This window comes from Prionailurus viverrinus, chromosome B2 (genome assembly GCF_022837055.1).
Source record: "Prionailurus viverrinus isolate Anna chromosome B2, UM_Priviv_1.0, whole genome shotgun sequence".
In the NCBI taxonomy this organism is placed as follows: Eukaryota; Metazoa; Chordata; class Mammalia; order Carnivora; family Felidae; genus Prionailurus; species Prionailurus viverrinus.
The window spans coordinates 40,950,422-40,976,541 of NC_062565.1; the positions used below are offsets into that span (position 1 = coordinate 40,950,422).

Consider the following 26,120-nt stretch of genomic DNA (forward strand, 5'->3'; position numbering starts at 1 on the left):
GATTTAGAAAATGCTGGGAAAGTGAAAAAAGGCATATGGGCTTTGATTTCATTTAAGTATAAAAATATACCTAAAAAATAAAAATGTACTAAAGAAAAAGACTGAAAAATCATGTTCCACGGCATTAGTCAGCTCCAGAGCCCGTAACAAAATACCATAGGCTGATGGGTGGCTTAAACAACCGAAGTTTATTTTCTCACGGTCCTGGAGGCTGGGTAGTCCAGCATCTATCTGGGTGCCGGCCAATTTGATCGCTGGGCAGGGCCCTCTCCCTGGCTTGCAGACTGCGGTTTTCTCACTGCGTCTTCATGGGAGCTCCAGGATCTCTTCCTCTTATAAAAACACCAGCCTTATCAGATTAAGGCCCTACCATTATGACCTCATTTAACCTCAGTTACCTCATAAAGACTCTGTCTCCAAACACAGTCATACAGGGGGGTAGGGTTTCAAACACCAGCTTGGCGAGAGACAACAGTTCAGTCCCTAGCAGTCACCTCTAGGCAGTGGTATCATAAGTGATTTTCATTTTCCTCTTTAGAAATTTCTGTACTTTCCAAACTTTTCTGCAGCTGTAGGGGTTGAGTGAAATTAGATTCTACTTCTAGATTCCATTTTTATGAGATGCCTAGAGGAGTCTAATTCATAGGGACAGAGAGGACAGTGGTGGTTGCCTGGGGCTGGAGGGAAAGCGGAATGAAGAATTAGTGTCAAATGGGTGACAGAGTTTCTGGTTTTCCAGGTGAAGACTTCTGGAGATGGGTGGTAGAGATGGTTGCACAACAATGTGAATGGACTTGATACTACTGAACGATATACTTAAAAATAGTTAACATGCGGGAGGCGCCTGGGTGGCTCAGTCGGTTGAGCGTCCGACTTCAGCTCAGGTCATGATCTCACACTCCGTGAGTTCGAGCCCCGCATCAGGCTCTGTGCTGACAGCTCAGAGCCTGGAGCCTGCTTCGGATTCTGTGTCTCCCCCCTCTCTCTGTCCCTCCCCTGCTCATGCTCTCTGTCTCAAAAATAAATAGAAACATTAAAAAAATTTTTTTAAATAGTTAACATGGTAAAATTTATGTTATATGTATTTTACTACACACACACACACACACACACACACACACACACGCAGATATTCCCAACCCCTTCCCACCAGGAACAAAAACAAAAAACTTCTAAAAAGTACACAACTTTTGGAGTTAAATAGATGGTTTAAGTACCAGTTCCATGTTGATCTAGTGGTTCTCAAACTTGAGTGTGCATTAGAATTACCCAGATGGCTTAACACCCCCTGGGTTCCCGATCCACTAGGTCTGGAATGGGACCAAGAATTCACGCTTTTAACAACCTCCCAGGTGCTAGAGAACCACGGGCCAAGAGCAAGTCTTCGTTCCTGGTTTATAAAAATGGGCATGTGAGCCAGATGTGAGGCTTCTGTGAGGATACCTGATCCAGAAGCTCTCAGCATCAGCTTTAGTTTCCTTTTAGCAAATTGCTTGCTTTTATTTTCAAATAATTTTTGGATTTTTTTCCCCATGTAATAATTATGGTCATTTGACACAAACAGAAAGAAATAACTTATTTTTATTTTATTTTTTTAGTAAGCTCTACATGGGGCTTGAACTCACAACCCCTGAGATCAAGAGTTGCATGCTCTACCCACTGAGCCAGAAATAACTTATTTTTAGAAACATATATTAAGGTATTTAAATATGTGAGAAGCATGTAAAATTTAACTTTGTTTCTTAGAAGATTAGGATTATTTCAGCTCAATGGCTAGACTAGGGTTATCTTTGGAACTGATATTTAATGATCAACTTTTTTCCTGTTTCAAATTAAATCTGCACATGTATGTATGGTGGGCAGGGTTATATTCTGGTGAAAATAAGGGCTGTGGCAACTCCCTTCCCTTCACCTCTTGCATAAAAAAAAATTGGCAAAACCTCTAGGAAGCCCTATGTAAATAATTAGGGTAAATATTATTCCTATCACTATAGCTGTTCTTAAAAGTTCCACTTTGTGGCTATCCACAAGAGCTAACAAGGGGAAAATGGCCCTGTAAGCAAGTGTTTTACCTTAACTAAATTCTACAGAAGTCTGTAGATTGGGACTGTCCAATATGGTGACCACTAGCCATATATGGCTATTAACCCTTGAGCCATGACTGGCACCAGTTGTGATGTACTGTAAGATTTAAAGACTTTGTCTGAAAAAAATGATGTAGAATATCTAATTTGTTTTATATTAATTACATGTTGAATGGTTAAAAATTAAAATATTTTATTAATGTATTTATATTAATATTTTCCATTTAGTCAAAATATTTTTTGATATTATGGACTAAATGTATTAAAGTTAATTACACTTAAAAATATGGCTACTAGTAAATTTTAAATCATATGTGGCTCTCACTTGTGACTCATATTTCTGTTTGATAGCTGAGCTCCTCTAGACCTTCCAGGAATTAATAGGTGTTGGGGGTGGAGTTGGGTAAGAAAGGAGGGCTCTGTGGCAATGGTAACATATGAAACATTGACTTTTAAAAAACAAGAGGTCTGATATGCATGATGAATTACCGGGAAGTCTGTGTATGTGTATATATAAACACACATACATGGGTATTTGCAGTATATATATGAAATTGTATATATACATATACTGTATATATATGAAAAATTTTTTTTAATTGTAGAATTTTCATTGATGGAATAGTGAGGTTTTTTTGCCGTGGGAGAAAATGTTAAGATTCTCGACTGCTATCTTTTGGTATGGGAAACATTTCTAGAAATTGAACCTTCCAAAAATCATGTTTCCACCCACAGAGATGAGAAGCAGTATCTCTTGGGAATTAGAGATTTGAGTTCAAACCTCTGTCTTGCTACTTACAAACTCTGCAGTGTTGGGCAAGCATCTTATATTCTCTGTAAAAATAGAGATAATAGTGCGTACCTGGCAGGACTGTTGTTAGAAGGGTTAGAACTGTGTGAAACGCCTAGCAGAGGGAAGGCCAGTAGTAAATGTTAGCTGCTATTACAGTTTTTATTATCTCATGTGTCTTGGTATATCAACTAATAATAAAAGGGACTTAATTTTACTGTAAATACCCATGTTAGTATGTTTATTTTCTTGCTTATTGATAATGCTTTCTGTAATTTGGAAAATTATTTCAGATGTAGCTCTTGCCTTTCTAATAAGATTACCAGCTACTCGCAAGCTGGGACATATTATTATGTTTGTTTAGCCCTGCAGGACAGACTTACCTAATAAATAAGTAATCGTTGAATCCAGTGCTCATTATCATTAGTATAGTAATTATAATGGTACTGCTTAATATATCATGCTACCTTAACGTGCTTTCTTAAAGAAAAAACATATGGATGTTAAGGGAATCTTTAACAAAAGTTGCAAACTATCATTAGAAGTTTAAGGAAAAGTCAGGGTGCCTGGGTGGCTCAGTCGGTTAAGCGTCCGACTTCGGCCCAGGTCATGATCTGGCGGTCTGTGAGTTCGAGCCCCGCGTCGGGCTCTGTGCTGACAGCTTGGAGCCTGGAGCCTGTTTCAGATTCTGTGTCTCCCTCTCTCTCTGACCCTCCCCCGTTCATGCTCTGTCTCTCCCTGTCTGAAAAATAAATAAATGTTAAAAAATAATAATAATAATAAAAAAGTTTAAGGAAAAGTTAAATAATGACAAATCTTCATAGGGGAATAATTTTACTCAGTGAGGCAAAATCTAATAATTTAAATATTTAGAGAGGGAGGTAGGGTGTTCTTTAGGCACAACTTTGAAGACATAATGAAGCAAGAAAAAATTATTCTTTTTTTTTAATCTTGGGCAAGTTAATTTGTGTCTTTTTTTTATTTTTATTTTTTAATTTACATCCAAATTAGCATCTAGTGCAACAATGATTTCAGGAGTAGATTCCTTAGTGCCCATTACCCATTTAGCCCATCCCCCCTCCCACAACCCCTCCCGTAACCCTGTTTGTTCTCCATATTTATGAGTCTCTTCTGTTTTGTCCCCCTCCGTTTTTATATTCTTTTTGTTTCCCTTCCCTTATGTTCATCTGTTTTGTCCCTTAAAGTCCTCATATGAATGAAGTCATATGATATTTGTCTTTCTCTAATTTCACGTAGCATAATACCCTCCAGTTCCATCCACGTAGTTGCAAATGGCAAGATTTCATTCTTTTTGATTGCCGAGTAATACTCCATTGTGTGTGTGTGTGTGTGTGTGTGTGTGTGTGTGTGTGTGTATACCAACCACATCTTCTTTATCCATTCATCCGTTGATGGACATTTGGGCTCTTTCCATACTTTGGCTATTGTCGATAGTGCTGCTATAAACATTGGGGTGCATGTGTCCCTTTGAAACAGCACACCTGTATCCCGTGGATAAATGCCTAGTAGTGCAGTTGCTGGGTCGTAGGGTGTTCTGTTTTTAGTTTTTTGAGGAACTTCCAAACTGCTTTCCAGAGTGGCTGCACCAGCTTGCATCCTCAAGGAAAAAATTATTCTAATTTGTCCAAAAGAATGATACTGAATAATGTCAAGAATAGAACTACGGGTCTATCTTACCTTTTTTAATTGACGTATAATTGATACACAATGTTGCAGGTGTACAACGTCGTGATTCCACAACTCTATTCATTATGCTATGCCCACCACAGCTTAGCTACTATTTGTCACTATCTAACACTATCACAGTACCATTGACTATATTCCCTATGCTGTATATTTTACCCCCCATGACTTATTCATTATATAATCTGGAAGCTTATGTCTCCCACCCTCCTTCACACATTTTGTCTTTCCACCCAACCCCTGCCCCTCTGGCAGCCACCACTTTGTTCTCTGTATTCATGGATCTGTTTCTGGTTTATTGTTTGTTTTTTTAGATTCCACATATAAGTGAAATCATATATTTTTCTTTGTCTGACGTGTTTCACTTAGCATAATACCCTCTAGGTCCATCCATGTTGTCACAAATGGCAGGATCTCTTTTTTAATTCTTTTATGGCTGAGTAATATTCCAGTGTGTGTGTTGTGTGTGTGTGTTTATATATCACATCTTTGGGGCGCCTGGATGGCTCAGTCGGTTAAGCGTCTGACTTTGGCTCAGATCATGATCTCACGGTTCGTGGGTTTGAACCCTGCATTGGGCTCTGTGCTGACAGTTTAGAGCCTGGAGCCTGCTTCAGATTCTGTGTCTCCCTCTCTCTCTGCCCTTCCCCTGCTCATACTCTGATTCTTGATCTCTCAAAAATAATATATATATATATACACACACACACATACATATATATATACATATAAATGTATGTGTGTGTGTATATATATATATATATATATATATATCTCACATCTTCATCTATCAGTGAGCACTTAGGTTGCTTCCTTATCTTGGCCATTGCAAATATTGTTGCAATACACATAGGGGTGCATATATCTTTTCCAATTAGTGTTTTCATTTTCTTTAGGTAAATACCCAGTAGTGGAATTACTGGATCATATGGTATTTCTATTTTTACTTTTTTGAGGAAACTGCATACTGTTTTTCTTAGTGGTTGTACCAATTCACATTCCTACAAACAGTTTGTGAGGGTTCCCTTTTCTCCACCTTGCCAACACTTATTATTTCTTGTCTTTTTTGATGCCAGCATTCTGACTTGTGTGGAGTAATATCTCATTGTGATTATGATTTACGTTTCCCTGGTGATGAGTGATGTTGAGCATCTTTCCATGTGTCCGTTGACCATCCATATGTCTTCTTTGGAAAAATGTCTATTCGGGCGGGTCTGTCCTATTTTATTTTTTATTATTAAAAAAACATTTTTTTAATGTTTATTTTTGGGAGACCGAGAGAAAAGGTGCAAGCAGGGGAGGGACAGAGAGAGAGGGAGACACAGATTCTGAAGCAGGCTCCAGGCTCCGAGCTGTCAGCACAGAGCCCAACAGCAGGGCTCGAACCCATGAAGCGCGGGATCATGACCTGGGTGAAGTTGGACACCTAACCGACTGAGCCCCCCAGACACCCCAGGTCTGTACTATTTTAAATAACCCAGAAGTGATATAAGATAGGGTCAAGCCAAATGAAAAGTTTTTATGTTTTCCCTAAGGAAAAGGGTTGTGTTATAGGCACCAATGTCTTAGAAGATGGGACTGTGTTCTAAATCAGTTATACAGTTTCCCCTAACATCATTCAATTCTGGTACATGTGACTGCCACTTTGAGAATGAAGTGGTTTTAAATTAAAGAAAAAAACTTAAAGTGAGTTGGCCTTAAAAATAAATTTAGTATTTTGTTCTTAGACTACTGGAGGCCATCTATAAGTTACTTGACTCCCTTATTTGAGGGTACAGTAATCTATAGCAGAATAGCCCAGAAGTGAATAAGGGGTGCCTGGATGGTGCAGTTGGTTGAGCATCTGATCCTTGATTTCAGCTCAGGTTGTGATCTCATGATTGTGGATTTGAGCCCCACATTGGGCTCCACACTGAGCATGGAACCTCTTAGGATTCTCTCTCCCTCTCTCTCTTACCTCTCCCCCACTTGTGCTCACAAGCACTCTCTCTCTCCAAAAAAAAAAAAAGAATATATAGATTTTTGGGGGCACCTGGGTGGCTCAGTTGGTTGAGATTCCGACTCTTGATTTTGGCTCAGGTCATGACCCCAGGGCTGTGGGGTTGAGCCCCACTTTGGGCTCCAAGCTGAGCATGGAGCCTGCTTAAGATTCTCACACTCTCTCCCTCTGCCCCTCTCCCCCACTCGAGCTCTCTCTCTCTTAAAAAAAAAAAAAAAAAGGTGAGTACACAAAAGGGTGTTAATTCAGAGGTCCATTCAATTCTAAGCACTCATATAAAAACTAGAAAAGTACGTGATTTATTTATGTAACTGTTTTCCACTTCGGATGTTCAGGAGAATGAAGATATGGATTTTGACTAAGCTTACCAGAAAAGATTGTTGCATGTTTATCATGAAATTTGCCTTTGTGTTTTACACTGGTCCAAGGTTGAGAATTTTGATGAGCTTTTCCACTGCAGGCTTGTGCTTGTAAGTTGTAAAATGTGTTTCTGTTGCTCTCCACTAAGCATACAAAATATTAGCTTTACTTGACTTCCTTACTCAGAGAATTTTTTGATAACTTTGGTGATGCTGGAGAGTGTCCTTTCTGCACAGTTGGAATTGCCAGCTTGCTGCTACCATCCTGTGTATCTGGCAGCACCTTCAACATCTTTGCAAAAATTACATCAAACAGTGTTTAGAAATGACCACAGTCTGTGCTTAGCAAGTATAAAAATAGCTTGTGGATGATATTCAGATGTTTAGAATCCCACTGTGTTTGTTACTGCATTGAGTTTATTCACTTCACATGTTGAACAAGTGCCCTGGGCCCTAGCAGTGCACAGGCTCTATGGACCGACCCCTAAAGGATCTGTGGATAGAAGTGTGGGGAGGGGAGACCATGAACTTGGATATGAAGAACATTGCATGTTACTTTCATTAGACTCCGGTTGAAATTTATCATTTCCTAAATCTATGAATGAAGGCAGCCCAAACCATGAATTAACAATGCCTGGGAATTTGTTACTATTAGAAATATTTTTTTGTCCCATTACATTTGCAGATACCTGAAAAAATTACGATCTTCCAAAAGGTAGTAGTTACTAGACTCACCACTAAATCTTGTAAAAATGCGTTGATGAAGAATCACATATATAACTGTATCACAATTTTTAAATATTTTTATAAATGTGGTTTTTATTTTTATTTTTTAAATGAATGCATTTTTTTTTTAAAGTCCTACATATATTATGAATTTTGAAGTATTACTCTGGCAAGGGATCCATAGCCTTCACCAGACAGCCAAAAGGCCCACAAAGGGTCAAGAAACCTCCTCCCTCCTTTGGGGGATTTCCTCCCACAGCCATATCTGGTACCTGTCAGTAGTTGTGGGGTGAAGTGCCTCAACTTCTTTCACACCACTGCTTCTAGGGTTAATTTTAACAGATGAGCCCTGGGTCCTTCATCTCCCTTCAGTGAGATTTAAGTGTCAGACTTCGGCTCAGGTCATGATCTCACTGTTCGTGAGTTCGAGCCCCATGTCAGGCTCTGTGCTGACAGCTCGGAGCCTGGAGCCTGCTTTGGATTCTGTCTCTTCCTCTCTCTGCCCCTCTCCCACTCATGCTCTGTCTCTCTCTCAAAAATAAACAAACATTTTTTTTTAAAAAAAGGTTTTTTGATGATAGGTCTCCAACTAGTTATGGACCACTAGTTATGGCCTTGTTTTTTTTAGTAAGAATGTTCATGGATGCTTTATTTTTTATTGTTATTTTTTTATTTCAAAAATTGTTTTCATAACATAAAATTTTCCATTTTAACCATTTCACGTATAGTTCTGTGGCATTAAGTACATTCACACTGTTGTGCAGCCATCCCCACCATCCTTCTCCAGAACTTTCTCATCTTCTCCAACTGAAACTCTGTTCCTTGTAGTCTTTTGATAGAAATAAGTACAAATATAAATTCCCTTCACATGGCATTTCTTAGGGTTTATAAAAGACTTTACATTAGATAGAAGTTTATGTCTTTTAAATGGAGTGTAGAAAAATGAGATTAATTTAGCTTCTTAAAAAAATTATTTTCGTAGGGGCGCCTGGGTGGCGCAGTCGGTTGGGTGTCCGACTTCAGCCAGGTCACGATCTCGCGGTCCGGGAGTTCGAGCCCCGCGATGGGCTCTGTGCTAATGGCTCAGAGCCTGGAGCCTGTTTCCGATTCTGTGTCTCCCTCTCTCTCTGCCCCTCCCCCGTTCATGCTCTGTCTCTCTCTGTCCCAAAAATAGATAAACGTTGAAAAAAAAAATTATTTTCGTAATGTTCATTTTTGAGAGAGGGAGGGCGAGCGTGAGTGGGGAAAGGGCAGAGAGAGAGGGAGACAGAGGATCCTAGAGCAGGATCTGCTCTGACAACAGAGAGCCTTATGTGGGGCTCAAACTAAGGAACCAGGAGATCATGACCTGAGCTGAAGTCAGACACCTTAACTGACTGAGCCACCAACGCGCCCCTAATTCAGCCTCTAAAAGTTTTTGTAGAAACTGAAATTTTGCTTGGAGTAATACAGTATATTTCTTCATATTCTTTCTTAAATCCTTCTTTAAAAATATTTGTTCATTTTGGGTTTTGTTTTTTTTTTTAAGTAGGCTCCACACCCAGCATGGGACTTGAACTCACAACCCTGAGATCAAGAGTCTCGTGCTCTGCCGACTGAGCCAGCCAGTTGCCCCTTAAATCATTTTTAAGTTTAAAAAAATTTCTCTCATTTTCTTCCCCTTAAAAAATTTATTTTGTGTACACGTCGTCCTTGTGAATCTACTTTTACTAAAGGGGACCCTGGACATCTCTTCCTTGGTTAACATCATTGACTTCGTAAAATGGAATTTTGTTTTTTTAAATATTGTTAGCTGTTTTTATAGGGCTTGTTTTTCTTGGAACATACCATAAAACCAAAATATTTTGAATGTTACTCATTGAGAGAGAGCAGTGAGACTCAAGAGTTTGCAAAATAACTTTAACCAGAATGCTAATAAAAAATATTTTTTGCTTATAATTACTACCGTTTCAAAGTATCTTTTAAAAGCAGTTCCACACATAGGGACAACAGTACCTACAAACTACACTAATGGATAATAATGGCATCCTATTATTTTGAGGAAATACAGAAAAAGATTCAGCAGTTTTTACTTTTTAATAGCTTAATTATTACCATGCTGTATTTCAGTGAATTCTTGACTGTAGGATTGGAATGCAAAAAGCAGTCTTTTTTACTATTTGTTGTGACTGGTACTGCACAGTAATACCCGTTGTTATTAAAAGTAGAAAAAGTCACATTGGTAGGGTTTTTACTTTTATTTCATTAAGCTGTTCTCTGAAAGATGGGTGCCTGGCTGGCTCAGTGGGAAGAGCATGCGACTCTTGATCTCAGGGTCATGAGTTTGAGCCCCACATTGGGCGTAGAAATTACTTACATAAATAAAACTTTTAAAAAATTTAAGTTTATTTATCTTGAGAAAGAGAGGGAGAGAGAGAGAGTGCGTGCACAAGCAGGGGAGGGGCAGAGAGAGAGAGAGAGACAGAGACAGAGACAGAGAATCTGAGGATGTAAGTAAGACTTACCTTTGGCTCTTCTCCTTTTTAATGCTGTTCCTGAAATTTTTGCTAACGTGTTTTTGGTTGATACTCATTCATCTTTCTGGGTGGTTAGTTTCAATGTTGGCATTGCTTCCTTTTGCTAAGTCAGCTTGTTGTTGGAGCTAAGGCTCTAAATGACTGTTTTTAGTGGAAGAAAGTAATAAATGTGGCAGTCGATGATTAAAACAGAAATTCGCCTTTTATTTGGAAGTAAAATACAAGAATTCTTTAACTGAAACAGTAGTATAACTGAAGAGAACTGACTTATCTTTTTAATATGTATTATTCTATATACTGAAGTATCGTGATTTATCATAAAAATAGTTTCAATTTCACTTTACTTAATATTTAATAGCAATCAGGCTAGCAGCATTTCTTTTTTTTTTTTTTTTTAATGTTTGTTTATTTTGAGAGATTGAGCATGCACGTAAGCAGGGGTGGGGAGGAGACACAGAGAGAGAGGGAGAGAGAGATTCCCGACCCAGGCTTGATCCCACGAACCATGAGATCATGACCTGAGCCAAAATCACAAGTGGGATACTTAACTGACTGAGCCACCCAGACGCCCCTAGCAGCAGTTCTTTGTATCATTTCTCAATAATTTCCTGTATATTATTTTCCATAGTCGTTAAAATGTTCAATCTCTTTTAAAACATAGTAAATTATAACAACATTTTTTGGCAGGGCATCTGTTTTTTTCCCATATTATTGAGTTGTGTTTCTTCCCTGTAAGGTCGAGTGTTGGTACTCTCAAAAGCCATGCAAGGCTGTGCCAGAAACTCTTCAACTTAGACTTTTACTTGTGAGTCTTTTAAGGAACACAACTATTATTAATATAATAAATGACTGTGCTAAAGATTTGGGAACTCCAAGGAATTATTCTGTTTATGTTTAGTACATAAATCCCTGTTTTAGGGAAGTTTATTTAATACTAAATAGATTATTATGGAAGGATACACAATCCTTTTGTCCTATGAATCTTAAAAAATGACACTTCCTTATGCCTCAGAGATTGAGTCATCTGATCTGGAGCAGAGATGGGGAGTCAGTTGACTTCTCATGACTTTTTCTACGCAGCAGGAATGGCTGTCTAGACACGTAAGGGCCCAGCATAAGCCAGTAGATCCTGGGCATTGGACGCTCCACACTGCATCCCAAATCCTGTGCTTTGTGATGCGAGAAAGTGCTCATGGGTAGCCTAGCTGTATATTTTTGGCAACTAAATAATAAGGAACTGACATCACCCGTCGAAAAGTTAGTTTTTTAGACCAAAATCTTAGTAAAGTTATTCAATAAAGTAAAAGACATTTACTAGACACATTTATATCAGGCATTGTCCAAAACTCAGATAATACAAAGATGGAAAGAAACTGCCCCAGCTTTCATGGAACTTGTAAATTAACAAGGGGACCAGAAAAACAAAGTTTTGTCAACACACCTGTCAGATGCTAGTAACATGTCAGATGTGCTCTGGGGATACAAATAAGTAAACAATTAATTTTGCTTGGGGGGGTTAAAAAAAATAGTATAATTTTACTCAAAGCCTTAAAAAATAGGCAGGCATTGTCAGTTGGCCACTTAGAGGTGGGTAGGAAGGTCTGTCTTCTCAAAAAGATAAGTGCAAAGCCAAAGAATTTAAAAAGTGATGTGATAGTTTGGGGGACATGGTCAAGATGGCAAAGAACCAAGGGTCCCTTCATTACAGGGAGGGTAGGGTGGGCAGGGATTCAAAATGAGGCTAGAGCTTTTTCTTTCCGTGCCAATAGCGTTCTTGCAGCCACGGTGAACGTTCCTAAAACCCACCACACTTTCTGCAAGAAGTGGGGTGAGCACCAACCCCACGAAGTGACCCAGTACAAGAAAGGCAAAGATCCTCTTTATGCCCAGGGAAAGTTGCGTTATGACAGAAAGCAGTGGCTACAGTGGGCAAACTAAGCCGATTTTCCAGAAAAAGGCTCAAACTACAAAAGAAGATTGTGCGGAGGCTTGGATGTGTCGAACCCAACCCAGATCTAAGAGAATGCTGGCTATGAAGAGATGCAAGCATTTTGAACAGGGAGGACGTAAGAGAAAAGGCCAAGGGATCCAGTTCTAAGCTTCTTATTTTGCTGCGTCATGAAGACAATAAAACCTTGAGGTTATGTTCCCTTCATTTGGTTGCAGTTGGTCTTTTGAGAGGCAGGTAAACTAGTGCCCTCAATAAAATTCCCTTTGTGGGGAAATTTATGCTTAAAAAAAAAAAAGCGGCTAGAATCTACTGTAATGAGCCAGTGTTTCCAGTTCACTGATGCCAAAAAACACGACACGGTCTAAAAGTTGCTCAGCTTCGGGATGGGTGTCTTAGCTGCTCTTCATCAGTCTTCTCAAAGCACTGTAGACTCTTTTTACTTAAATTTGGGCTGTGCTTTAGTTGAGAATAGAAGATAGGCGTAGCGAGGATAACCACAGAGAGTAATGTCTGATCAGTGTCGAAAGACATGGTGGTTGCTTTTAGAATTCTAGGTAGAGAATCCTAAGGTTGTCAGAGAAGGATTCGCAGAGGTTCAAGCTACCAGGAAGAGCATTCCAGGTAAGAAAATTGTCACCTGGACAAGGGTGGGGGGAGTGCACGTTGTGTTTGGGGGCAGGAGAGTGGCAGTTTGGCTAGAATAGCATGTAGGGGAAGAGCAGGAAATGACTTTAGCCCCATTGTGCATTCTAGGCTTAAGTAGAATTATTTTCCACTTTAGATTGTTCTCCCATAGGAATAACCTGGTCTTCAAAACAATATACTTTCTTGGAAAACTAAAGTAGGTTTCAGGGAGAAGGGCCTGGGGTGGCTGATCCTGTTGGAGCTTTTGCCATCTTGTGGCCAACATACTGGAAAGGATGATAGGTTCATTTCGAAAAATGTTCACTAACAACAAGGAGATATCACTTCACACCTGCTAGAATGGCAAAAAAACAAGAGATGTCAGCAAGGATGTGGACAGAATGGAACCCTAGTGCACTGTTGGTGGAAACGTAAATTGGTGTGGCCAATATGGAAAACAGTATGCAGGTTACTAAAAAAATTAAAAATAGAGCCACCATATGAGCCAGGAATCCCACTTTCAGATATATAGCTGAAGGAAATGAAATCACTGTCCCAAAGAGATATCTGCACCCCCTGTTCACAGTGCCATTATTCGCAATAGCCAAGATACGGAAACAACCTAAGTATCTGCCGATGGATACATCGACAAAGAAGTTGTTTTATACACACACATGCCCATATACCTACACTGGAATATTGTTCAACCATAAGAAAGAAAGACACCCTGCCATTTGTGACAGCATGGATGAACATTGAAAGCATAGCATAAACTAAGTGAAATAAGTCACGCAAACATAGACAAATACTATATGATCTCACTTATATGTAGGATGTAAAAAAGTTGGACTTGCAGAAGCATACTCAGTTGGTGATTGGTTGCCAGAGGCTGGGTTTAGGAAATGGGGAGATGTTGGTCAAAGGGCACAAACTTCCTGTTATAAGATGAATAAGTTCTTTAAAAAGGGGGGGTTGGGGGAAGGGAGTGCCTGGATGGCTCAGTTGGTTGAGCAACCAGCTCTTGATTTAGGCTCAGGTCATGATCTCGCAGTTCATGAGCTCGAGCTCCGCATTAGGCTCTGTGCTGATAGTGTGGAGCCTGCTTGGGATTCTCTCTGTATTCTTCTCTCTCTCTCTCTCTCTCTCTCTCTCTCTCTCTCTCTCTCTCTCTCTCAAAATAAATAAATAAACTTAGAAAAAATAAGATGAATACGTTTGAGGGATCTCATACATAGCATTGATGACTTCAGTGTATTATATACTTGAAATTTGTTGAGAGTAGATTTTAAATATTCTTACCACACAAAAAAATTGGCAAGTATGTGAGGTGATGTAGATATTAACTAACCTTATTGTGGTCATCATTTCACAATATACACATGTATCAAATCATCACACTGTATACCATAAACCTATACTGTCTTATTTGTCCACTATATGTCAATAAAGCCAGGGGTAAGAAAGAAAAAGTTTATTGAGGCTTTGTAATACGTATGCCAGGTGCTATTCTGGATGCTGAGGTTCATTGGGGAATAGATGCAAACCTCTGCCCTGATAGAGCTGACATTCCAATGTAAATGAGTAAATACGGGATAGAGAGGTATGGAGAAATACAGGAATTACCTGTATTTGATGGGAAGGAGTGGAAGGAATGATACTGAAAGTGGTTTAAGTCATACGCTCCCAAGTAAGATTTCACCTACAGCATTTCCCTTCAGTCAAACTACCAAAAAACTGAACCCTTTCTCCGAGTTTGGAGAGTAAGCAGCCTCAATTTGTGTCTCTGAGCTGACCAGAGGCCCTTATTTGCAGGTCCTACCTGACTGTAGTTGGGGACAGGTTCCCCAGGTTGCCTGAAATTTGCCTGAGTATGTGTTATAACATGAGGGAAAGAGTGACCAACCTCAGAGGGTCAAGGAGAAAACTCCATAGTAACCCCCGATTCCTGGTGAATCTCTGTGGGAGCTGGAGGAACAAGATTCCACGTTTGATTTTTTTTTTTTTTTTTTGGTGTACTATATTTCCTTTTAGGATTTTTTTCGTATGTCTTTTAAAAATTTTAATTCCAATGTAGTTAACATATGGCGTTATGTTAGTTTTAGTGTACGAGGACTCCATGGGTTGTTTTTTTTTAATATTTGTTTATTTTGAGGGGAGAGGGAAGGGCAGAGAGAGGGAGCAAGCAGGCTCCTCACCTTCAGCATGGAGTCTGACATGGGGCTCGAACCCATCAATTGTGAGACCATCAAAAGTCGAAATCAAGAGTCGGACACAACCAACTGAACCACCTAGGTACCCCACAATGTTTTCAGTAACCAACTTTAGGGGCGCCTGGGTGGCTCAGTCAGTTGAGCATCCGACTTCAGCTCAGGTCATGATCTCATGGTCCATGGGTTTGAGCCCCACATCGGGCTGTCCGCTGACAGCTCAGAGCCTGGAGCCTGCTTCAGCTTCTGTCTCCCTCTCTGCTCCTCTCCTGCTCATTCTCTCTCTCTCTCTCTCTCTCTCTGAAAAATAAACATGAAAAAAAATAATAACCAACTTTAGTCTATATTATTTTGAAGCAAATCCTAGACATCATAGTAATTGAACTCACACCTGCTTCAATATGGATCTCTAAAGGATGATTTTTTTAAATATAACCCCAATTTCATTATTCTATCTAAAAAATCTTAACAGAATGTAATATATCTGTAAGTCCCACGAGGAATTACAAAATTTCAATGTTGGTATTCTCTAGGAATTTGTCAGTTTGTTAGAATTAATCTAGAATTATGTTGGGGTGCCTGGGCTGCTCAGTCGGTAGAGCATCCGACTTCAGCTCAGGTCATGAACTCACAGATCGTGAGTTCGAGTCCTGTGTCAGGCTCTGTGCTGACAGCTCAGAGCCTGGAACCTGCTTTGGAGCCTGTGTCTCCTTCTCTCTCTGTTGCTCCCCCGCTTTCTCTCTCTCCCTCTCTCTCTCTTTCTCTCTCAAAAATAAATAAAGATTAAAAAAAATTTTTTGACTAGTATTACATGCGTTTTTAATCATGCGAGGTCTTTGGGAACACAGTCTTTGCATAAAATGCAGCTACACTATATTTAAACCCTGAATGAATATTTATTTAGTGTTTCTTATACCTGTTTATGTGCTCTTTGCTGGGAATATGAAGATGAATATGACAAGATCCCTGCTTTTGAGGATAGCTCTATGATATTGTCTTATGCTGTTAATTTCTAGGTGATAGTCTATTAGTAACATTTAAGTTTGAAGTCAGTCTAGTGTGTTAGTCCACTGTAATTGAGCCATAACTTAACACTCCTACAAGCTATGCAGTATGAGTTCAGAGCACCCCTCATTGCTGGAGGGCTTTGTTATTTTCTGAGTTTGGTATCTCTTGAACCACCTCAGCTCTGAATCTAGATGCAGCAAAGACCCTTGGGACTCAGCCAACGCTCTTTTGATAACCTCCTTTGTTGGGACCTGGGCCCCCAGCCTGGTGCAAAATTGGCAGCTGAGACTGAAAGAATATGGCAAAGAGAGGCCTGGAAAGCTTTTCCCCGGGACCATCTCTGCATCAGTCAATGTGTATACAGGTCTTCTGTCTGTGGATTCTTAAGTGGATCTTGAAATTTTGAGAGGCCGCTAGCAAACACGGTTAGCACAATTTTTATGAGCCCCGAAGTTCCCCAGTGTATATATTTCTGGACAATTTTAGAATCTGTTAATGTTTCTCACACTTGAGATCTCAGATCACCCAAGGTTATTTTCTCAGACACTAGCTTGAGAAACACTGATTTGTGTGGTTAATGATTTTATAGTCAGTAATCTTAAGGTTATTATCACTGTGTTGGAATTTATCTTAAAGAAGTTTGATGTGTTTATCAATATCACTATTCTGTTGCTAAAATAATCATGATTCTTGATTTTTATGGATTCTTGGGTTTTCTTTTCTTTTTAGTGTTTATTTATTTTTGACAGAGAGAGAGAGAGAGAGAGAGAGCGCGCGCAAGCATGAGCAGGGGAGGGGCAGAGAGAGAGGGAGACACAGAATCCAAAGCAGGCTCCAGGCTCCAAGCTGTCAGCACAGAGCCCGACGTGGGGCTCAAACTCACGAACCGTGAGATCATGACCTAAGCCGAAGTCGGACGCTTAACCAACTGAGCCACCCAGGCTCCCCATGATCCTTGGGTTGTCATTTTCAGATTGACCACTGTTGATGGTCATTCTTCCACAACACACAAAAACCACTGCATTTTAGGAGTTGGAGAAGCTAAACGGTTTTCAAACTTGTTTTCTCCTAGCTAAATAAGAATTGAAGGGGGAGAAGTGGAACATCAGAGTGTCTCCACCACCAATATTTAGGCCTCCAAGAAAGCTCCTGGACACCTTGGAGAATCCTAGGTCACCAGGGAACAAAGTTTAAAAATCATAGCTGTGGCTATTAACTTCATTTAGGGGTGGACAAATGGGCCCTGAGAGATTGGAGCTTGTCGGTAATCACACAGTTAGTTAATGTCAGGTATCCAAAACAAGCCCTTTGCCTTCCAAACTCAGTGTTCTCCCCGATATGTCCCTTGCTCTGTAAACCTTGCCAGACTTTGCCCTGACCCCCTGAGGTCGGCCACTCTTTGCCCCCACCTTAGGGCACATTGTTTAGCCGGCTGGATTTCTTAAAAATGAGGTTTATTTCCATCCTGCCTCATTCTAAATAGGAATTAAAGCAGCTTTTTAAGGCCTTCAAACTCTACATTTCATGAGGTGAACCAGGGCCCAATACTGCCTACTTAATGGTCATCTTTTCTGATGGAGGAATTTTTTAATCCCCAAGTAATTCTAATATTTCTTAGTCTTTTCTGTCTTCTCTTCATTGCTGCTAGAAGACATCAAAATGAAGGAAGTTCTTTGTTGAATAATAACTGAAAAACTCAGAGCCCATTGTGTTGAGTTGGATTGCTTCTTTGTATTGCAAATGAGTATAATTGTGAAAATACAGTCATGTTTTCTTTTCTAGTAAAATGTCATATTATTTCACAAAAAAGCCCTGGAGCTTCACCTGAAGAAGCTTGAGAATCCCTGCCAAAACTCTCAGCACTTCTCACATTGCATTGTGATAAATTATTGAATGTCTCCCTTCCAAAAGAAAGTGGGTGCCTTAAAATCGGAAACCATGGCAGAAAGTTTCACACTGTCTTGCAATTACAAAATTTAATAGCTCATAACTATTACAATATAGTAAAAGGAGTACAAAGAGAATACTTTAGGGGCACCTGGGCGGCTCACCCCTGTCAGTTAAGCATACAACTCTTGATTTTTGGCTCAGGTCATGACCTGCCAGTCTGTGGGATCGAGTCCCACGTCTGGCTCTGTGCTGACAGTGCGGAGCCTGCTTGGGATTCTCTCTCTCCCTGTCTGCCTGCATCTCCCCTACTAGCTCGCGCGGTCTCTCTCTCTCAAAATAAATAAATAAGCTTTAAAAAAAAAAGAGAGGGGGCGCCTGGTTGGCTCAGTCAGTTAAGTGTTCTACTTTGGCTCAGGTCCTGATCTCACAGCTTGTGGGTTTAAGCCCTGCATCAGGCTCTGTGCTGACAGCTAAGAGCCTGGAGCCCGCTTCAGATTCTATATCTCCCTTTCTCTGTCCCTTCCCTGCTTGCGCTGTGTGTGTGTGTGTGTGTGTGTGTGTGTGTCAAAATTAAAGAAACACTAAAAAAAAAAAAAGCATACTTTATAAAATTTTTTAATGTTTATTATTTTTGAGGGAGAGACAGAGAGCAAGCAGGCAAGGGGCAGAGAAAGAAGGAAACACAGAATTGGAAACAGGCTTCAGACTGAGCTGTCAGCATAGAGCCTGATGCAGGGCTTGAACCCACAGACCATGAGATCATGACCTGAGCTGAAGTCGGCCATTTAACCAACTGAGCCACCCAGGTGCGCCAAAAAAGAATATTTTATATCTTAATTGACATAAACAGCTACTTGCCCTGGGTAAGTGGTTATTTTATGGCATAACTTTTTGATCATGACACTCATTGGAAAATTGTTCGCTAAAACATAGTCATTCACTTTTCAGCATTGCTTTTACAGTCCTACAAAAATATCAAGTGTGCTTACATTTATTATTTTTAATTTATTTAATAAATAAATCATCATTTATTAACTTTAAGTGTGCTTACATGTATTATTACATTTTATGTCATGCTCATTTGATATCCCTAGCCTTAATACAGTACCTGGCACATAGTAGGTGCTAAATGTTTACTAAATGAATAGTGAATAGTGACCAACTTTATTAAAGATACAGATTAAAGAAGCAGCTTTCCTCCTTCCCTAAGCTATTCTGCAGGGTAGAAAACAAAAGGAGGCATGGGATAAAACTGTACGATTGATTTAGTTTCCTCCTCCCCCCTCCTCAATATACTCTGACTTATCATTTGTGCTAATGAATTCATATAAACTGTCGTTACCTCCTAACGTGATTTTTTTTTTCAAAACCTTAAAAATAGCCGTTGTAGGGCTGAGATGGAGAAACTGGGACTGAATTTACTTTCCTGCATTAAAAAAAGTTAAAAATAGGATAAAATATATTAAACAGTGGTTTTGAGACATGGGAAATCAGGCAGCATGGAGAGCAACTCCTGAGAAATGGAAAACGGATGAGGTGAGCCGTATTTGTAATTGTTCCAGCTTACTGTCTAGAGAGAGTTGCCAGGCCACAGCGTAGGGAAGGGGACCCCAGATGGAGTCTGATCATCTTCCAGGGATGAGCTGATGTGGTTGGAAGGGGAAAGTGGCTCAAACACAAGGCACAGTACCGGAGAGGAGAGTGCTACCCAGACAGAAAACGGCTGAGTCCTCAGCTGATGACTGGTCAGTCCATGGGGGCTGAGAGACAACTACCCAAGTCCTGGGAGAGAACCACCCAAAAGGATCAGAGGAAACAACGCTTAGAGCTCACACAGGGCAGAAAATGGTTTGTGTTCCCACCTGTGAGAGCGCGAAAATCCTTGCAATCCATGAGACATCAACAAGGTACGCCATCAAGTGAAGGGTACTGCCTCAAGATAGGGCAAAACTAGCCCTAAGGATTGACAGAGCTTAAAAGCAAGCCTCAAGACGATCAAATGATTTAATAAGAACTTAATTTTGTCCTAGACAAAGTTCAGAAATATCTGCAGGGATCCAAAACTATCCAGCACTCAATAACACAAAATTAACAATGTCTGGCATCCAATAAAAATGTACCAGGCAGGGGCACCTGGGTGGTACAGTTCAGTGATTTAATTCCAGAACACTTTCATCATCCCAAAAAGAAACCCCATACCTGTGACATCTAGGTCTTTGCAGTCTTTTGCTAAAACCAAGAACGCTGCACTGGATATTCTTACACACATGTGCAAAAATACCTGTAGGACAAATACCTGAAAATATTTGCCAAGTAGAATAATTTGTGCACCTAAAATTTTGAAAGCTATTGCTAAACTATTCTCCCTAGAGGTTATGGAGTTTACACTCTACTGGCAAAGCATAAAAGTTGCTGTTTCCCCACTTCCTCACCATCATGGTCCTTTACCAAACTTTTATCTTTACCAGTCTGATAAGTCGTAGTATCTCATTGAAATTTTAATTTGTATTTCTCATGTTCAAAGAGAGGTTGATTATTTTTATATGTTTAGGGGCTACTTTCCTTTTTTAGTGAACTGATGGTTCATATGTTTGATTTTCTGCAGGGTAGCTGTTTTTTTGTTTTGTTTTTGTTTTGTTTTTGTTTTAGGGGAAGAGAGAATCTTAAGTAGGCTCCATGTTCCGTAAGGAGACAGACACGGAGCTCAGTCTCACGACCGTGAGATCATGATCTGAACCGAAATCAAGAGTTGGATGCTCAACTGACTGAGCCACCCAAGTGTCCCTGTTTTTCTTTTGTTGTTGTTGTGTTTATAGAAGGTATTTGTGTATTAGGGAGAAAAGCCCTTTGTGATATGAACTGGAAGTATTTTTTCCACTTAATGTTTTTTTGGGTTTTTTTAGTCTTTGACTTTACTTTTTTCCTTTATCATGCAGAATTTTAAAATCTGATGTCAAATTTGTCAGTCTTTTCTTTTATACTTCTGTATCTCGTGACAGACTTTCCCTACTCTAAGATTACAAAAAAACTATTTCTCCCATGTATTCTTCTAGTACTTTAAGGTTCTCCTCCCCTCTCTGCCCCTATTTAATTGTTTGATCCATCTAGAATTTATTTTTGTATAAAATGTAAGGTATGGATCTCCCATCTTTTCTCCATACAGCTAACACCCTTCCCCCATTGATTTAAAATGTCACTTTTATGCTTGATGAAAAGCCACTATTCAAAGTGTTGACTCCGGTAAGGACAATTTTAATACTAGCTTTAATTTTTTTAAGAGTGGTAAGCTGGAGCACCTGGGTGGCTCAGTCAGTTAAGTGGCCAAATCTTGATTTCGGCTCAGGTGATAACCTCACGGTCTGTGAGTTCGAGCCCTGGGTCGGGTTCTGTGCTGACTGTGCAGAGCCTGCTTGGGATTCTCTCTCCTTCTCTCTGCACCTCCCGTGTTTGTACGCATGCACACATTCTCCGCCCCCCCCCCAAATGACTAAATAAAAATAAACTTAAAAACATAAAAAGAGTGTAATCAGGTGTCTAAGGCAGTGATTTCTGACCTGTTGGGATGCCTGTCAGGATTCTGTAAGAAATACAGTCCCCTTCCCTCTGTGACAAATCCTCCTGTCATCAGCTGCTGTTACTGAGGGGAGTATGTCTCCCTCAAGTGTGTTGGGCCAAGAAGTAGTTTTTAACCATTGACCTAGGGGGACTCCTCTTTCACAGGGCGTTCTAAATTTCACCTCGTGATTCCAGGGTTGTTACTTTACGGAGGAAAGAGCCTCCGCAAGAGTCCAGAAGGAAAGGGGGAGCCTACCTATCCAAAGAAAACTAAACTCTTTACCTTGGAGACATTAGTTTCTGATCCTCAGGTTGTCTTCCCACACTAGAATTGTCAATTTCTACACCTCCCCTTTGGGAAATTGCCTTTGGTGGACCATGTGTCCTCCTGGGGAAAGGAACTACTGGGTTAGACGTGGGATGACTGTGCTTTGGCAGTGTGCAGAGCTGGGGACATAGCGGTAAGAGTCATCTCTTTTAATTTGAAACTCTTTAAAGTCAGAAAAGAGGATGGCCCTTTAAAAAGTGGAATTCTCCGGGTACCCCTGACTATAAAATAGGCTCGTGGAGTTCTACCCACAGGGGGCTAGCGACAGAGGCTTGTGTGGTTGGATGGATGCCACTGACTAGGACAGATGTCCCCAGGGAGCATTCTGTCAAGTGTTGGAGCAGCCCGTTCAGTTTGATAGGGGAGGATGCACAATGGCTTTTACTTTCATCCAAAGTTGTGTAAGTGTTCTCTTGTTTACGCCACTCAAGGAGTAGCTGGTCACTTTGAACTTTGGGGTAGCAGATGTTCTCAGTGCTTGAAAGTCCCAGTGGCGGTGACACCTTGGTAGAGTGACCGGCGCTGACATCCTTTCTCAGTTTGTTAACCTTTGGGTGTCTCTTCCTCTAGAGGAACGTGTACAGGTGTGAAGTCGTGAGGGAAGCTGGGATAGTTGGGAAAGGTTGTTGTGGTATAGGCTATTTTTCCCTTACATTTTCATTAGTTTGTTCCAGAAGCTATAGACACTATAAATAATAATAAACCATATCCACTTTATAGGCTTCATGATATGTCCTAATTGCCTAATTTATTCCACGTGATTGTGATGTCTGGGAGACGAGCTCATGGCCCAGTAATGAGCTGTGGCTGATGCAGTTCTACCACATAAAATATCAGGATTTAAGGGAGGCTTCCCACAGATTTCTCTGTATCTATTTAATGATCGTTTTCCTGCTTTTCCTAGCTGTGGCATTTTCACTTCTCAGAAGTCTGGTCTTGCTAGCATGTTCCTAAGTAACTCCACATCTGAGGCCTCAAAGCACATTTCACCTTGCCTGCCACCCTTTTCACACTTTAGCCTGGATGTTACCCTTGGATCGGCCTTCCCCCTCTTCTTCCTCCTGTGTCACCCACCATCTCGCCTCTCCACCAGAGTTCCACTCAGACACCTGCTCGTCACCCCCAGGCCATTCAGCACCTGAACAAATCCCCCCCCCCCCCCGCGCGGGAAGGTCTCACATTGGGGGATACTTACCCCTTCCAGACCCTTCCTGGGGAGAGCAAGTTTCCTTCCATGTGGCAGGAGCCAGTTTTGTACTTGTCTGGCCTCGTGACTGAGAGGATGGGAGGTCTGGGGGAGCTGGAGAGGAGATGGCAGTTTTAACCAAGGAAAAAACACTGAGTAGAAATGATCCCTTCTGCCTTCTTCGGGCGTGTCCCTCTTCTGGGCATCTCTTCAGGATTTCATTCCTCCGTCCAACTGCCGTTCACAACTGCCCTTTCCAACTGCTCCAGAACTCTTGGCCCCGGCATTCCGTGATGTAAATTATTCCACGCATGGCTCGAAATGGGTGCGAAGCAGTGTTGCCAGGTGTCGGATCACTAGTGTAAGTTTACCGGATCTCGGGGGAGGGACGAGAAAGGGGGAGAACTGCTCTTGGAATTTGTCCGGTTGTTACCATTTCAGCCCGGAGCACAGTCACCGCGCTGGCTGAGCTTGATGCTGGCGGTGGCTGGGGAGAGAGGGAGCTTGCTGGGGGCTGGGAGCCGGGGGTGAATTGAGGGTTGAGATTTTCCACTTTAAAGATTCCAGTGATGGGATGTAGATTGTTTGGAATTGAAGGGTTGGCGGTGCTGCTGCTGCTCCTGGGGGAGGAACCTGGGACCTCCCGGGCAAAGCCAAAGCCAAAGCCTGTAGCAGTCCAGCCTGGAGCTATGGTGTCTCCTCTGTCTCGGAAAAGTAGGGAGAACTGGCTTTTCTGTTTCTGTAAAGAGACCCAAACTATGGCAAGAAATCCACATTGCTCACCGTGTTTGGAAACACTCGGTCATAAAACTCAAACACCTCTTGGATGCATGAGATTTTTCTCTAAAACAAATACTATTTTCTCCCCTTTTGCACGATATGTTTTGAGGAAGTTCCTGTTCCTGGTTTACGGTCCCTTTGGGGAATCTGTGTGGGAAGGATTGCCGCCAACTATCTTTGATTTGTCTAGATTCCTTTATGACTTGTAAGTTAAGGATTTGTGTTCAATAAAAACAACTTAAATTGAATATTTAGTCTCTTGAATAACCACAAAATTAAAAAAAAAACTCCCATTAAAAACAAGCAGTTAAAGAAAAAGCTTCCATGAATTACACAGTTATTTAGGAAAGTACAGAGTGTATTTTTGTGTTGCGTTGGCGCGACTGGCTTTAATCTGCTTTCTAACCAGCGTTCTCTTATTCCTTTTGTGTAGTTGTCATGGATGATGACGACGACTCGTGTCTCCTTGATCTTATTGGGTAAGATGCTCATTCCAGAACCAGGGTGAATCAGATGTGTAAGGTTTGCCGTACTAAAACAACCTACTAAGCTAGCATATTAAAACTGGGTGGGTTTTGGAGGCACCTGGCTGCCTCAGTCAGTGGAGCGTGTGACTCTTGATCTCAGGGTCTACGTTGGGAGTAGACATTACCTAAAATTTAAACTTATACCCCAATGTTTATAGCAGCACTTTCAACAAGAGCCAAATTATGGAAAGAGCCTAAATGTCCATCAACTGATGAATGGATAAAGAAGTTGTGGTTTATATATACAATGGAATACTACTTGGCAATGAGGAAGAATGAAATATGGCCTTTTGTAGCAACGTGGATGGAACTGGCGAGTGTTATGCTAAGTGAAATAAGTCATACAGAGAAAGACAGATACCATATGTTTTCACTCTTATGTGGATCCTGAGAAACTTAACAGAAGACCATGGGGGAGAGGAAGGGGAAAAAAAAGTTAGAGAGGGAGGGAGGCAAACCATAAGAGACTCTTAAAAACTGAGAATAGGGGCGCCTGGGTGGCTCAGGGTTGAGCCTCTGACTTCAGCTCAGGTCATGATTTCACGGTTCGTGAGTTCGAGCCCTGTGTTGGGCTCTGTGCTGATGGCTCAGAGCCTGAAGCCTGCTTCAGATTCTGTGTCTCCCTCTCTCTCTGCCCCTCCCCTACTTGTGCTCTGTCTCTCTCTGTCTCTCAGAAATAAATAAATGTAAAAAAAAAAAAAAAAAATTTAAAAACCTGAGAATAAACTGAGGGTTGATGGGGGGTGGGAGGGAGGGGAAAGTCGGTGATGGGCATTGAGGAGGGCACCTGTTGGGATGAGCACTGGGAGTTGTATGGAAACCAATTTGACAATAAATTTCATATTAAAAAAAATAAAAAAGCTGGGTGGGTTTTTAAAATAAAAATCAAGGGGCACCTGGGTGGCTCAGTTGGTTAAGCATCCGACTTCAGCTCAGGTTATGATCTCACAGGTTGCAAATTCAAGCCTTGCATTAGGCTCTCTGCTGTCTGCACGGATCCCACTTCAGATCTCTGTCTCTCTCTGCCCCTCCCTGGCTCTCACGTGCATGCTCTCTCTATCTCTCTCTCTCTCAAAAATAAATAAACATTTAAATAAATAAATAAATAAATAAATAAATAATCAACATAGATTAACAAAGATATTTGGATATGATAGGGTTCATACTTAGGTTATCCTTTATTAAATTTACTTTCTAACAAATCCCAGAGACAGAAATAAGTGATAATAGGAAATGGAACAACATCAGGAAAATCAATAATAAAACCAAAAAACTAATAGGGGCGCCTTGGTGGTTCAGTCAGTTAAGCATCCAACTCCTTGATTTTGGCTCAGGCCGTGATCTCGTGGTTCATGAGATTGAGCCCCACATCAGGCTCTGTGTTGATAGCATGGAGCCTGCTTGGGATTCTCTCTCTCTCTCTCTCTCTCTCTCTCTCTCTCCAAATAAATAAATAAGTAAACTAAAAAAAAAAAACCCACAAAACAAAAAAACTAATAAAATCGTTTAAAAACAGGGAGAGAATTTTACTCAGGCTATGTCATTTTCTTTTGACCCTCGTGAGAATGAATCCTAAATACAGGTTATGTATTTATTTGCTGATTTCCTTTCCTTGTTGTTGTTTTCCAGAGACCCACAAGCATTGAACTATTTTCTACACGGACCTAGTAATAAATCTGTAAGTAATACTTAGAACATCACAGATATAAATTTTGTTCCTTCTTTACAGTTAAAGTAATCACCTTATTGAATTTGTACCTTTGCAGAGCAATGATGACTCAACTAGCACAGGATATTCTGCAGCCAATTCAAATTCAATTTTCGCCAACTCCAGTGTGAGTATTGGAAGCTGAATTCAGTGGTCAAGTGTTTCCCCCTCTTTGCTG

At 40.7% G+C, this 26,120-nt stretch overlaps 1 protein-coding gene and 1 long non-coding RNA gene across 6 annotated transcripts in view; one reads left to right on the forward strand and one right to left on the reverse strand.

Annotated features, from left to right (window-relative positions):
* BICRAL (BICRA like chromatin remodeling complex associated protein) overlaps positions 1–26,120 on the forward strand; it is a 77,183-nt gene that overhangs the window by 16,381 nt on the left and 34,682 nt on the right. For 2 of the 4 annotated variants that reach the window (XM_047860912.1, XM_047860916.1), the window contains exons 1-4: positions 23,162–23,288; positions 24,141–24,186; positions 25,864–25,912; positions 26,001–26,069. In XM_047860912.1, coding sequence (XP_047716868.1) covers positions 24,146–24,186; positions 25,864–25,912; positions 26,001–26,069 — 159 coding nt within the window. In that variant the 5' untranslated portion in view covers positions 23,162–23,288; positions 24,141–24,145. Of the gene's footprint in view, positions 1–18,645; positions 18,665–23,161; positions 23,289–24,140; positions 24,187–25,863; positions 25,913–26,000; positions 26,070–26,120 lie in introns of those variants that run through there. The other 2 variants (XM_047860915.1, XM_047860913.1) reach the window with 2 other exon arrangements.
* Positions 115–23,025, reverse strand: LOC125166846 (uncharacterized). 2 transcript variants are annotated; one of them, XR_007152557.1, is made up of 3 exons: positions 22,937–23,025; positions 10,167–10,319; positions 115–332 (listed from the first exon to the last, which is right to left on the reverse strand). It is a non-coding gene; the product is annotated as an uncharacterized LOC125166846 (long non-coding RNA). The 2 variants fall into 2 exon arrangements; XR_007152556.1 differs by lacking the exon at positions 115–332 and adding an exon at positions 8,411–8,491.